We start from the raw sequence: 13,657 nt of genomic DNA, 5'->3' as shown, positions 1-13,657 counted from the left end.
GCTGTGCTATTGGCCCAGGTTTCTGTCCTGCTCAGTTCCGGTTCTCCGACTGCTCGTCACCGCAAATACAGCTGCGCACCTGTTACTTGGGTCCTTGTTTGTGGAGGTGGCAGCAAGTTTTGGGCACCTCTTTTCAGCCATCTTGTCCTTCTTTCTATCTATGTAACTTTAAATTTGACCTTGGCCTGCTACAAAGCAAACTATTGTGCTAACAAGTTTTCCCCATAAACTGGAGACTCCAAGTTCTGTCAAGCCTTCAGACTTGGCTGTTGAGAGGGTCACCCGCCACTGGATTGCTTACCCTGGGTTATCTGTGAGTCCTAGACGACAGCAGTAAGGTTTGTTTGAATTTCTCCCTCTCCAAGGGCACATGTTCCTCAAGCTTGTGGATGAGGCTCATGGGATGGAATTAGGACTTATGAGTTTGGCAGACTTAGGTGACTCTTCTGACAAAGCAAGTTTAGGCTCCCTACTATACCCTTATTTAAGTGAAGATTGCTGATGAATTTCTTTAATTAATGAGGGTTTATGTGAAGCTCACCTGTTGTAGAGATTTACACTTGATTATCTGCTTTGGTATAGATTCCTGAGGCTTGAATCGGCCCTGGTTTTGCAAGTGACCAGAAGAGACCCTGCTAGGGAGATGGTCAAAGGGCAGCTATCACCCACATGCCCACCATGGGCCCAAGCACCAGACATCTGGAGTGATCGGAGTGATCGGTTCCGCGTCTGGTTTTACAGAATCGTAGCATATGGTGGATGAAAAATCACGCCACACCATGGCTCACTACTCCTACCTTCGTGAGGACGGCTCGGTTTTTTCCTGGTGTAACTGACCTCTGACAGTTCTGTTCAACACTCCCACCCCCCTGGCCACGCCTGGCTTGAAAATAAGAAAGGAGGGGCTAAGAAGAGCAAGTGGAGCGGGCAGGCCTCTCTGAAAGATTGACCCAAACTGACACCCAGTGGCAGGCTGGCACTCGTCTGGTGTCCCTGCAGACCCCAGGGACCATTTGGAGGAGTTGTAGGAGAACTAAAGTGGCAAAAGATCAACACACTCTGTGAAGAGGATAAATAACATCCCAGGTGTGCACACTTCTGCACCTTCCAGGTGTGGTATATGACTTCCAGTCTGTTCCAAGGACAGACAGCTTGTGCTAGTGATTCTACTCGGCACTGAGCCTTCTCTGCTGTGGCTCCTTCGGTCAGTGTCACACAGTCCCTTGGGTCCAGCCCGGCTTGGGGTACAGCTGCATCAGGTTAGGTTGCTCAAACTTCTCAACATCAGTGGGCTGATGGTGGGTAGATGGCCACTCTCCTAGTCCCCTCCCCAGCTCGGAACTGAAAGGGGCCACTTGGCACCCTGAGCTGTGAGCTGTGGGGAACTCCTGCCGGCGGGTCAGGTCCCTCCTAGGCCCTGCCGATTCCCAGCTGCCCGCCTTCCACACCCTGCTCCTCTCAGATCTTCCGCTCCTCACGTGACTCCTCATAACAACAGTTTGACAAAGGTCAGCCCATCCCAGGACATGCAGTGGTGGACACAGGCCCTGTGCCAAGAATGGCGACTGGCGTGTGGCTCTGCCATTAGCCTGTCTCGGGGCCCTGGTCATCACGAGGCCAGCCATTGTTTCAGCCAGGTGCTGAGATGGAGTTAACCATCGTCATTCTATTAATGTCTAGGATGTTGGGAGGAAAAAACCACCCTTGGAGGAGTCTGAACAGGCTTTGAGGTTTCTCTCCTAGACCCTCAGTGACCACTGTGGGAACTGCAGTAGACCACCGGGTCCAGCCACACCCACCAAGCACTGCCTTGACCCGTCAACTCCAGAGGGTTGGGCAATAGCGCCGGGGGTTTTGTTTGGTGTGCGGAAGTCCAAATAAATGTGTTTCAAAAAAAAAAAAAAAAAAAAAAAAAAAAAAAAAAAAAAANAATAAATGTGTTTCAAAAAAAAAAAAAAAAAAAAAAGCGAAACAAAACAATTCAAGGCTTTTGAAAAAAGCATCATTTATTTCAAAGTACAACACAAAGTTGTATTTTTAAGAAATACACATTCAATCTTGTACTTCAAGACTTGGTTATGTGCATTTCAGTTTATCTTTAAAATAAATTCAGGTATACAAATGTTACATACCTCAAGTACAAACAGCACGGAAAATGCGTAAGGTCTCAACTGAGTGGTCTTACATTCACCCACTGTTCTGAAGTTGTCTTACATCTCTGTAATCTGCTTTAACCAAGACAGCCTTACTTTTAAAAAAATACTCTGTATTTTCAGCACAAAGTCCTCATACATTTTTAAAATTAGATCTTGGCGCATAATATTGAGAAATTATTAAAAACCAAACTTGGAAATTTAGTAAAATTGTCACATGCCAGGACTTCTGAATCAACTCAAATTACTCCCTTAGCTGTAATGTCAAATTTGTGTTCAGACAGGTAAAGAAAGCAGGGAGGAGATGGGAGGGAGGGGAACGGGGACAGCTGAGGGCTGGGTGGACAGGTCTTAGTGGAGTTTGTGGCTGAGTCCAGACTTTTCTCTAAAAGCACAACAGCAAATCTCATAGTATCATAATTGCAAGAAAGATCTGAGAAGCGAGTGTAGAGCCTGCCCTGCGAGTCTGCGCGGCCGGTGGGCGGTGGGAGTGGGGCGAGGGCAGGGAGCCCAACAGGTCTCGGCGGCGGGTCATGATCGAGATGAGGCGCCCCCGCGCGGTTTGTTCTTGTTTCTTTGCCTAATTTCAATTCTCATGAGGGAAGTGCGAGTTAGACCAAGGGTCAGAGCTTCTTCTTCCGATGGTGGGACTCCATATCCGCCAGGGGTTGTAGGTCTGTCCCAAGTCGTCGGCAGGGCTGGACGCGGAAGGAGCGTGCACCGTGGAGGAGGTCTCGGCGCCCATGAGGCTGACGCTGGACAGCGCGCTTGCGGGGGAGGTGAAGGGGAGGGCGCTACTGAGGCTGCTGGACCAGATGGAGCTGCTGAAGGGGGTGGTGGACCACAGGCTGGTGCTGCCGAGGATCGACTGCGACAAGACAGAGAACAGCAGGCTGAGCTCCCGGGCAGCATGGGCAGGAGAGGGCAGTGGCTCAGTGGGGGACAGATGAGGCTAGGTCACAGGCTCCCCACTTTACTTCTAACCACAGGAGGCCACGTCAGAGTCTGAGGAGACAGTTCTGATGTTCCAAAGAAGGGCTGGTGGGCTCCAGCTAGTGGCCCGAACCTAGCCGGCGTGCCCTGTGCGCTGGTCTCCCTGGAGCACTGCCCTTGTTCTGGCTCCTTCTGCACCAGGAACTAGGGCAGAGACAGGTGGCCTGTGAAGCCTGAATACTGACTACCTGTTTCTCTACTGAGTTTGTGGGATCCTGGGCTTTTTTATGTTTTGCAGATTGAACCCAGAGACGTTCACCACTGAGCTACATCCCCAGCCCTTTCTGAGACACAGTCTAAGGTGCCCAGGCTGGCCTCCAACTTGTGATGCTCCTGCCTCAGCCTCCTGAGTTGCTGGGGTCACAGGTGTGTGCCACCATGCCTGTTGCTAGCTCCTGTTTTAAACAATTGTTAAGGCATCAAATCTGAAGCCAGAATGATTACAAGACAAACTGTGGACTCTAGGGAGTAAGAGCTACGAAGTTAAAACACTGCCTGTTGGACCCTGCACATCTGATTTAGTTTTCCTGAGAACAAAGACGCAATCACAGTGGGATCACAGTTTTTGGTAACAATTATAGGAAGCTGAAATCATTTCTCTTGATAAGTGGACTTTTTTTTTTTTTTTAGCATAATCTCTGCAGAAAAATTGAGCTGAGAAGCAAACAAACGTGCACTAGAAAAGCTGGAGCTAAGAGGTGCTTCTTAGAAACAAAATGCATGCCAAGTGCCAGCCTGCCTCAGGGGCCGCAGACAGAGGTACATGGACCCGGAAACCTGCTCAGCCCTCATCTGAGCCCCAGGTGGGTCACAGCCTCACCTGTGGTTGAGGTCACAGGCTGAAAAGGACCCTGAAGTACCAGGAGAGAAGCCAGGACCAACCCCACAGCTGCCGTTCCTCCCCAAACCTCCTGGTCCCCGAGGCTCTGAGGCACAGTGCTTGCTCACTGTGGCTGATCGCAGAGACAGGGCAGGGCCGCACTGCACCAGCCCACCCCTCACTGTCTCTTCAGACGGCCAGGCTGTGGGCCAGGCCAAGTACTCACGGTGGCCGTGTGGGTGGGGGAGCTGGAGCTGACCGGCCAGGAGGGGCTCGGATCTGTCACTGGAGAGTCCCAGAGGTAAGAGGGGCCACTGCTGAACTCACTCCAGCTTCTCTGGGAGGACTGATTGCAGGAGCGAGATAACCCGAGTTTGCTGAAAACTTCTGAAATGAGATAGCCATCAAGTCCGCGTTTGGTTCTGCCACACTGGGAAGATGGGGTTCACACACCGTCCCACTGTAAGCCAGCTCCCCCGACGCGTGCGGGGACGTCTCCCAGGCTCAAGCTTATTCTGCACTACAGGCATGAAGGTGCTGACCCTCCCACAGGATGCTGCAGCTGAGGCACACCCAGCAATGCTCCGATCCTACAGGGCAAGAGAAAGGGGGCGGTGCCCTGGCCTCCCAGGAGTCAGGAAGCTCTTAGACACCGGCCATGGGGCACGGCCACCAGGCCCCTAGCAGAGCCTGGCCCACTGTGCCCTGGGTGGATGGTGGAGGAGGGAGGCCGGGGAGAGGGCCAGACATCGCTGTGTGGGCCGGGACCCGAGGGCGCCCAGGAGGGCAAGATCAGAACCGTCCCAGTGGAGTCAGTGTGTACCTCAGGCCGTCAGCATCTGATGCAAGTTCAAAGGACCTGCCCGGCACGTATGTACGTCTGCTCAAGGGTGGCTCCCCCGGACAGGAAAGTTCCCCTCGTCCCGCCCCTCCGTTTCCCCACAGTCTCGCTGAACACTCACCACCGGTCAGGTTAAAAGAATTTCCAAAGGCCGAGAATGAATTGAGGGGGGTGAAGTCGGGGCTGCTTGGGTTGCTGACGGGGCTCCACAAACCAGAGCTGAGTTTTCAGGAGAGAAAGGACACAGAACGGGATGTTAGTGCACCGGGCCGGGCACACTGCACCACCCATCTGTAGGAGGCGCGGCTGCCCTCCCATGAGGGCAGGTCCCAGGGCCACAGAAGCCTGTGCCCGCCCACAGCCTGGGTCAGAGCAGGCGTCTGCAGAGGGGGGCAGATTTCTTAAAAAGTGGCTTCACACCTAGGACTTCCCACTGGTAGAGAGGCATGGGGCCTGCTGCTGTCACTCCTCTAGGCGGGTCACCAGTGTGGGTGGCTAATGCCACCACACTGCTACCTGTGTCAAGGGGCCCAGCTGATTCACGAGGGTTCCTGAGAAGCCATCAGAGTGCTCCCTCCAGCCCACTACGGTACCGAGGAGGAAATGTCTGGACTGGGGTCTGCTGGCCCATGGCCGGGGCCTGCTGCACCCCTTTCATCAGAGACTGTGGCTCCCCCAGCAGACAAGGCTTCTTAGCAGCGCTATCTACATCTAACAGACATGGAAATGCCTCTGGGGGGCGGGTGGCCGCGTGGAGGCGTCCTGCCCTCCCTGCTGATCAGGGGCAACCACATACCTGTCCGAGCCGTCGCTGTCAACGGGAATGTGAGAGATGCCAAGGCTGCTGGAAAAGTCTGTTTTGCTTGAAGACACTTTAGCAAAGCCATTCCCACCTGTGACAGTGGATCTGTGTCAGTGAGGGCAAACAGTGACCAGGGCCACGCAGCCGCCTTGTGCCCAGGTGTGCCGGCCTTGGGGCAAAGGTGGGCACTCACCAGGGCTCTTGTCATAACCCGCCGTGACTGCAGCAAAGGTGGGGTTGCCGTTCTTGCCCGGGAGCGAAGCTGCTTTCATCAACTTGCTTTTGCTTCCGTTTGGCTGCTTTATTTTCGGGTCACTAAGGAAGAAGCAGAGTGAGGACTGAGTCCTGGCCAGCTGTGCCCACAGCGGGGCCAACAGGGCCTTCTCAGGGCTGCCCTGGGCGTGCTGTGGGTCAGACTGCTTTGTTAGGTGGCAGTGAGGGGTCTAGGGACTGCAGAGGCTGCGATCGTGTTCTGGGGAGTGCTGGGAGGGGCCACTCTGAAGAGCCACCACTGCCTGCATGGGAGTAGACCTCAGAGGGGGCTCCTGGCACAGCAGGGTGATAAGCCCACCGTGGCAAGGCCTGAGCAGACTCTCCAGCCATGGTGATCACCGCCTCTTGCCAACTCTGGGGGAACCTACATGAGCCTGCCAGGATGGGACACACAGATACCCATGATGATGCTGGCAGCTGGTGAGCCCACCTTCCAAAATCAACTCGCTAATGGTCCCAGGCAGACACAAGGGGCTCTGCCTGAGCGAGCGTGGCTGGTGGGTCCCCTGGCAGGGCCCGTCTGCCATCCTAGCCAGAGCCCTCCCAACATCAGGTCTTAGCGCCACATAAACCCGTGTCCCCAACCTCACTTAATGCCTGATGTGCTGAGAGTGCCCTAGCCAGGCCAGGGTGACAGCAGGGAGTGACTCAGAATAGGAGCAGGATCATTGCTGGCCCCAGGTACAAGGGCCAAGGGCATGCACCCGAGGTGTGGCAGGACAGTGATGGTGGCCGTTGGATGCCCCTGCTGAGAAGAGGCCCCTACCTGCCGGAGCTGCTGTTGACGATGCTGCTGTAGCTGCCCCGGGACGTGAATGGGCAAGGGGCGGCAGGGGGAGATGGAGAGGCGGGGCTCGGTGAGGTCTGGCGTTGTTTTAAGAAAATGTCTGCGTTGAGGGTTTGCAGAGAAAGTTTATAAAGACTGTCAGTTGCTGGAAATTAAACACAAAAGGCCTCATTAATGTGATATTTTGTGCTCTTTATCAGCTACTTCCGACGTTCTCAGCACATGTGGGACTCAAGCTAAGGCGCTGACGTGTTCTGCTTAAAGGTTTTAAAGAGAAACCAGAAGTTCATTTGTGTGTGCCCTCGGGAGCGTCAGGGGCTGGTACCTGCACTGTCCCTGCCAGGCTGGCCGGGTGCTCTTGGGTCTTGACATCTTCTGCTTCCTGTTCCTCAGGATGGCAGCTGAAGCCACCACCTGGGCTGAACGTCCCCTGTTCTACAAGAATACCTTGTCTCCCCCTTGGTGTGAGCTGCCCTGGCCCCCAAATCACAAGGATATGCTCTGAGAATCCACCTGGCCTGGTAAGTACCATCCACAGGCTGGCGTAAAGACTCCCGGTAGATGTCTTACAATGTTTATTCTGCATCAAGATGGCAGTCCAGCACAACTGGACAGGAAACCCACCACCGCCCTGCTCCGAGTGCTGCCCTAGGACGAGGAGCAGGAGGGGGCTCCTGGTCCTTAGCCCTCTCCGCTTGATGCGTCCTGCAGAGGCCCTGGCTCCTCTGCAGTGCCCTCTGCCTGTGGCTCTGTGCCCTTGTCTCCAGAGCCACAGCCAGCCCCTTGCTACTCTCTCCAGTACTGTGATGTGAGGAGCTGGCCGCAGGCAAAAGACCACTATTGTGGGGTGACAACTCTTGGATGATCAACAACCCGACCAGGTCATTCCACCGTGCACAGAGGCAGTGCTGTGCTGGTGTCCAGCTTTCGGGGACAGAGCCCTGCATGAGCCTTTGCCAACATGGCTGGAGCACGTGCTCCCACGGTGTGGGTGGCCCCGGGCGCCAGGTCGGTACTCACAGCTGCCGGGCCTGTGGATTGGCACTGCGTCCCACTCTGGTGGCGGAGAGTCCTTCTCACCCTCTGAGCTGCTGGTGTTGCCTGGTTCTTGACTACTGGGGAGAAATTTTGCTAGGGCAGGTGGTCTGTTGTCCACTAACTTATTTGTACCTGCACAAAAATCAAACATTTGTTAAGGGAGGGGAATTCCTTAGTTCTGCTCCCTCCTTCCCTCTCAGGTGGGCACATGCCCCAGCCTCAGGTGGCTGACCACTCAGATCAAAACGACAATACCTTTTGTTTTCTGGGAATTTCGTGACTTGGATCCACTTGTCAAGGCAGTTGGAAGAGGAATCTTGGTTGGGAGATTTCTACGAGGTTTACTTTCCAACGTGGGAGGGTACGGTAATTCTAGAGAACTGGAAGACAGCCAGGGAGGGAGACGCGTGTCTGTTGCTCTGGGTGAGGGCGGAAGTCACTGATGCTAAGTGGACTTCCTCCCGGCTCAGCCCAGCCCAGGACCGGCTGTGTGCTCAGCTTCCCAGGGCTGCTCAGGAGACACTCAGCATGTAGACCCTCACCTGGTTCAGGTACAGGTGAGGGCTACAGCATCCACTTCAGAAAATGGGTACAGAGCCCTGAACTGTCGTGTGGGGCTGCTAAGTGTGGCCGCGGGCCTGGAGCTCCTGGGCCACTGTGGGACTCGTGAACATACAGACGTCAAAGATCTCACACCCGCCCCACCACAGCTCCTGCTACTCAAAACCCTGGACACTTTCCCATAGAAACTCTGGAGGGGGGGCACCTGTGCCAAGTTCCTGGCTACTGTGGAAATGCACCAATTCCTTGCAGAGAAGCAGGGCCGCACCTCGTGCCTGTGGTCCAGGGGAGCAGGGCGCCATGAGAGAGCTCAAGATAATACACATGTATAAGCAGAGACGGGCACAGTGGCACATGCCTGTAACCCAGCGACTCGGAAGGCCGAGGAAGGAGGATGCCAAATTTGAGGCTGGCCTTGGCAACAAGAATAAATAGGGGCAATTAACTAACTGACTTTTCATTCTTTAGTCTCTCTGCATGTCACAAATTTTCTATAATTAATAGGTATTATTTCAGGAATTAATATAAGAGCTAACCAAAAACTCAGAGTGTCTCTTAGCCCAAATAAACAGAATTTTAATGCGATAACAAACTGACGTTCAAAGAATCAAAAACAAACAAAAACCACGCACTGCTAATGAGTACACATCAGTACACAGAGCCATAATATCTTTTGCTGCTCTTCTACTTCTGACTGACAGGGTTATTTAAAAACTGTCTTCCAAAAAACCCGGAAGGCTGCCTGAGGCAGACACCAGCCCTGGTGCAGGGTGTGGGCGTGGGCTATTTTTGGGGTAGGTAGTCAAGGAGTGGGGGGATGTCTGTACAAAGCTTAATTCTGCTACTATAACATTAATTGGCTTTTTAGGAAAAAGGTGCCAGACTATTTCATTTTTGTTGATTAAGCCAGATGATCTCTACCAAAAAACTTTTTTAAGGCTTCCAAAAAAATGGACAAGAACCAACTTTTATTAGGTGGCTTTTCCTAAAAGGGAAGGGAGAAGGTGGCTCCCACAGGCTTTGTCCCTGCTCCCGTCACACATGCTGCATCGATGTCTGGGGGACAGAGGCTGAGTGGGTGGAGACGGGTGTGCTCCCCATGATGAAGGGCTGTGGTCTAGTGATGCAGTCCAGGGCCCTGGGCTCTGCTGCCTGTGCAAGTACGCTGCTGGAGAGTGTATGGCTTTTGGTCCACATTCCAGACTTCTCTCTGCTTATCACAGATTTTATATTCCAATTATACAAATGTGTAAAAATGCTCATAAACAGAAAATCCAATGAGCAGAGATGATTGCTGTCCTAAAGCAGGATGTCCTGGACCCTTCCTGATTCTGTGGAAGCCCTTTCAGTGCCTGAGGTCTAATCCTATTTCGGGCATCTGTGACCTGCGATGGAGTCTTCTGGAGTCCACAGGCCTGCTACCATAGGTGCTAAAGCTGGGAAAACAGACCACGTTTCTGCCACCGCAGCCCCTGCTCCCAGTCCCAGGAGCTGACTTCTACTAAAGTCTGCGCTCAGGGTGTGGCTGTAGGGTGACAGGGAGCCCAGGCCCTTCCTCTGGCCTATGATCATATGCACAGCTGGACAGGATCTCAGGCAACTAAAGCCAGGACTGGCCCTGATGGTGGCCGCCCGTCAGCATGCTGCATTCACCACCACCGCTCGCTGGCGGTGATGAACTGGGACTCTCAATGTTTTACCCTTAAATTTGTAGAAACAGAGGACAATCAGTGGGTTTGAAGAGATCAGGAGACTGAAGGTGCATGTGTGGGGCGTGCTGCCCGAGTGGCCTTCTGGGACCCATTTCTTTATCAGCTATCCATCAAGAGAATGGAGAACTGCGGCGGAGAGAATTAACTCACAGACCTCACAAGGGTGCAGGCTCCAGTGAAGCCTTTTCCAATTAGGAGCCTGCTAATGGCCAACGCAAACCCCAGAACACCACAGGAGTCAGCACAAGAGGGCTGAGAAGAGGAGCGCATCCTGTCTGCTCAGTCTCAGGCACTAAACTCAGGCACCAGGGCTAGGGCTAGCCAGGCAGATCTGGTGATGTCACCTATGGCACAGCATCTCTAAGACCATTCTTAGGAGCACTGGTTTTACAATTTACAATCACAAAATGTACTGCATAACTCTATTTGCACAAGATCTCTGCACACCAAAAGCTCTTTAGTAACCTACTAGTTTAACGCCCTCATTTATTCCGGGAACACTCGGTAGCGAGTCTAGCCGTGGGGCCCGAGTTGGAGGTGTTTCCTGAGAGAACCGTCTGGCTGGGGATACCTGCTCTGAACTTTCTTTTTGGTAGGAACAAACTTGCAAGTTTTACAGCACAGGACTTGAGGTCCTGACACCAGCTCTGGGCTGGTGCTGCAGCAGCCTTGGGGCGCTTTCTGGAGGATGTCACACTTTTACCTGTGCTGGCCATCAAGGTCACCTTGAGCAGAACTGAAAAGCCTCTCTGCCTGGGAATGAGTCATAAACTGAAATTCTCCTCCATACCTGTCTCCTGGCAGCAGATCATCAAGCTGCCCCCGTCCCCCCCCCCCCCCCGGCTAACACCTGGAGCCCGTGTTAGCAGCGAATGTGACGAAAGCCCCAAAGGAGCGTGGCTTTTGCTGCAAAGGCCCTGGAAGCCCACCTATCCTCATTCCTCTGCACCCTCTCGCTCCTCACCTGGGTTTCACATCCGTGGGGATTTCTTTCTTAACATTTAAGAGCTTTTTGCTTTTTTGCTTCACTTGAGACGTTTCATTTTCATGTTTTCCGGGCATGGCTTGTTTTCCCTTTTGCTTTTCTGTATCCTGTAAAAAACGCATGTGGAATTGCTGAGAAGGATTAATAAAAACGACAAATGATAAGACACTAAGAGGTAGTGGATATATGTTGTGAAATGAATAAACGTGACACATTCTTTCCCTGAAATCTACTGTAGTTTTGTCAATTTTTCAACCACATTTCGATTGTAACTATAATTATGTTTTGGTGAGTCTGAGTTTTTTACAGAGTTCATTTTAATATACTCCTATCTGATAGAAGCGGGTGGTGGCAGTGGAAGAAGCAACTGGTAGCTAAGGAGAGTTGAACGAAGACTATAAACACTCCTAGCAACGTGCCCAATCCAAAGAACAAAACTCAGGGCCAAAAAGCCAGGCAAGCCGCCCTCTACGTGTCCACACCTGGGCCTTCCACTGAACCAGCGTGTGGCCGGCTCAGTGGGACTCAACAGGACAAGGCTGAGGTATTCATTCACCTGCTCGACACACATTTACTAGACACCCACTTGATGCCAGGTAGTGGGACTGGTGTGCAGGTCTGGCCTCTTCCCTCAAGGACCTTGAGGCCTAGCAGGTGGAGAGAGACAGGACAACCTGGGAGCAATGTGGGCCCGTGGTGTGACAGAGCGCTCTAGAGGGTTCTCGCCTGGCCGCCAGGTAGAGCCTGGACTGGGAGGGCCACCTAGGCTGCCCCCGAAAGCCAGACCAGTGCAGAAGCTGCACGTGCATCGTACAGTGACTGACGCTGCTGTGGCGTGCGCACATGAGGTCAGTGGACCTGTCCCCTGGACAGGCGTGTCCGCTCAGGTGCTGGGGAACCCACCAGGTGAACTGCTCGTGGGAAGGCAGAACACCAGGCTGGCTCTTTACCAGTCACTCAAGGAGCACTAGGGGACAGAGAGGAAGGACACACCCAGCAAAGGGGGCAGCGTGCACGCTGGGTGGAGCCTGGGGTGGAGTAGCACCTACCCACCAGCATCCAGCCCTCCCACGTGGTGACGACGACACCCTGACTTAGCAGGCCATGCCAGGCCAGGCGACTGTCCATGACATCAAGCACAGGCAGGTACATCAGCCCCTGGCTCTTACACTCTGAAGACTACTTTGAGTTACTGGAGAAGCATCTCCTGAACACTCAGTCCACTGGGGGCCACAGACTGAGAGCTCAGGAGGACAAGGCTGTGGCCTCCCTGTCCAATGGTGCTCAAGCATCTGGCACAGGCCTGGCATTCAGGGGTTTCAAGTGTTTGTTCACTGAATGGGCAGAAAAGACACGAGGAAAACAACCTCTTGCATGTGACCTCGCTGGGAAGCAAATACACCATCTGCCAACTGGGCCTGGTCACAAAGGAAAGCTCCTGACCTCTGTGGGCACCGCACCAAGACAGAACCCACCGAGGCAGCCAGACAGGCCTGGGTGCTGCCACAGCATGTGCACTTGGGGCTGCTGCTGGGTGCAAGCAGGGGCAGGCAGAGGACAGTGCCAACAAGGGCGCCAGGATGGTTTAGTGGGTGCAGGAATGCTGGCAGGTGCCAGCCACTGAGGGTGACCAGGGTGCGGCTGCCACAGGGGAGGATGAGCCTGTGCAGCCAGGGCCCCGGGGCGTGCAACAGCTCCCTGCTCTCTAGAGGATCAAGTGCAGAACCCCAGTACTGGCTAGAAGCGGACCAAGCAGACAGCATGGGTCAACTAGGAGGGGTACGCAGAGCAAGGCCACTGCCCGGATAGCAAGGCACACGTGTTTCCAAAATTAATTCACCCTGCAGGCACTGCTGGGCACATTTAAGAATTGACTTCTTAGGTCACTAGACTGAAGCTGAAAGAGACTCTGCTCCGTGATCCCTTTATGTCTCAAACATTCATCTAAAAGGCGTCAAAGCAGAACCATCCCCACCCTGCACACAGCTCGGAGCTCACGATCCATGGCTGGGACTTTCCCCTCTGTGATGCCGTGGGATACTGCCACATGCTGGGCGTTCTGCAAGGTTATTCCTGAGCAGAAGACTCCAGGGACAAGGTGGAATTCTCATGGCTCTCATGTCCTGGGCTGGGTTGCTAGCTCTGGGTGACCACTAAAGCCTGGGGTCTCGCCCTGGGCCACACCCTCCTGGGATAGTCACTGCCCCACCTGCCTGGGGAGGGAGCTGCTCCCAATGTGACACCGTGACCATGAAGTCCTGACGCTACCCAGCCTCTCGACACAGACAGCACCTGTGAGCTAGTAATAGGGGTCACTATTCCTGATACTCCCAGCTCTGAAGTGGTGCTTCCAAACGTCCTTCACCAGGGTAGGTGCAGCCGTCCATCCCCAGCTGGCCCGGCACGAGGGCTGACCCGTCCCCAAGGATCCCCAGCGCTGCACTACACCAGGCCCGCGGGGCAGGTGCCTGCCGCCTACCTCCTTGAGCGGCTCGGTGTCAGGGTTGGAGGCCTCGGTGGTGGTGGAGGAGCTGTCGTCGTCAGCCAGGGACCCCTTCAGCTCGTCCTCCGGGGGCCTTCCCTTCCCCTTCTCCTCCTTCTCCTCCTGCTTTTTCGGGGCTTTGACCTTGCGCTGAAGGCCTTTGCCTTTCCCTGCGGGTGAGAATCAGGTAAAGCACCGCAGGCGGCGGGG

General features: G+C 54.0%; 1 protein-coding gene across 1 annotated transcript in view; it reads right to left on the bottom strand.

Annotated features, from left to right (window-relative positions):
* Positions 1-1,985: 1,985 nt before the first annotated feature.
* Positions 1,986-13,657, bottom strand: part of Tmem131 (transmembrane protein 131) — a 115,198-nt gene continuing 103,526 nt past the window's right edge. Inside the window, exons 32-41 of the mRNA XM_048810404.1 lie at positions 13,445-13,617; positions 10,945-11,072; positions 7,963-8,087; positions 7,690-7,839; positions 6,649-6,814; positions 5,803-5,924; positions 5,604-5,700; positions 4,929-5,026; positions 4,193-4,353; positions 1,986-3,021 (exon numbers count right to left, since the gene is read on the bottom strand). Of these exons, the coding sequence (XP_048666361.1) occupies positions 2,740-3,021; positions 4,193-4,353; positions 4,929-5,026; positions 5,604-5,700; positions 5,803-5,924; positions 6,649-6,814; positions 7,690-7,839; positions 7,963-8,087; positions 10,945-11,072; positions 13,445-13,617 (1,502 nt within the window). The 3' untranslated portion in view covers positions 1,986-2,739. The remainder of the gene's footprint in view (positions 3,022-4,192; positions 4,354-4,928; positions 5,027-5,603; positions 5,701-5,802; positions 5,925-6,648; positions 6,815-7,689; positions 7,840-7,962; positions 8,088-10,944; positions 11,073-13,444; positions 13,618-13,657) is intronic.

This window comes from Marmota marmota, unplaced genomic scaffold (assembly GCF_001458135.2).
Source record: "Marmota marmota marmota unplaced genomic scaffold, marMar, whole genome shotgun sequence".
In the NCBI taxonomy this organism is placed as follows: Eukaryota; Metazoa; Chordata; class Mammalia; order Rodentia; family Sciuridae; genus Marmota; species Marmota marmota.
Note: the sequence above shows the minus strand (reverse complement) of the source record. Positions and strands in the feature narration are given on the sequence as shown.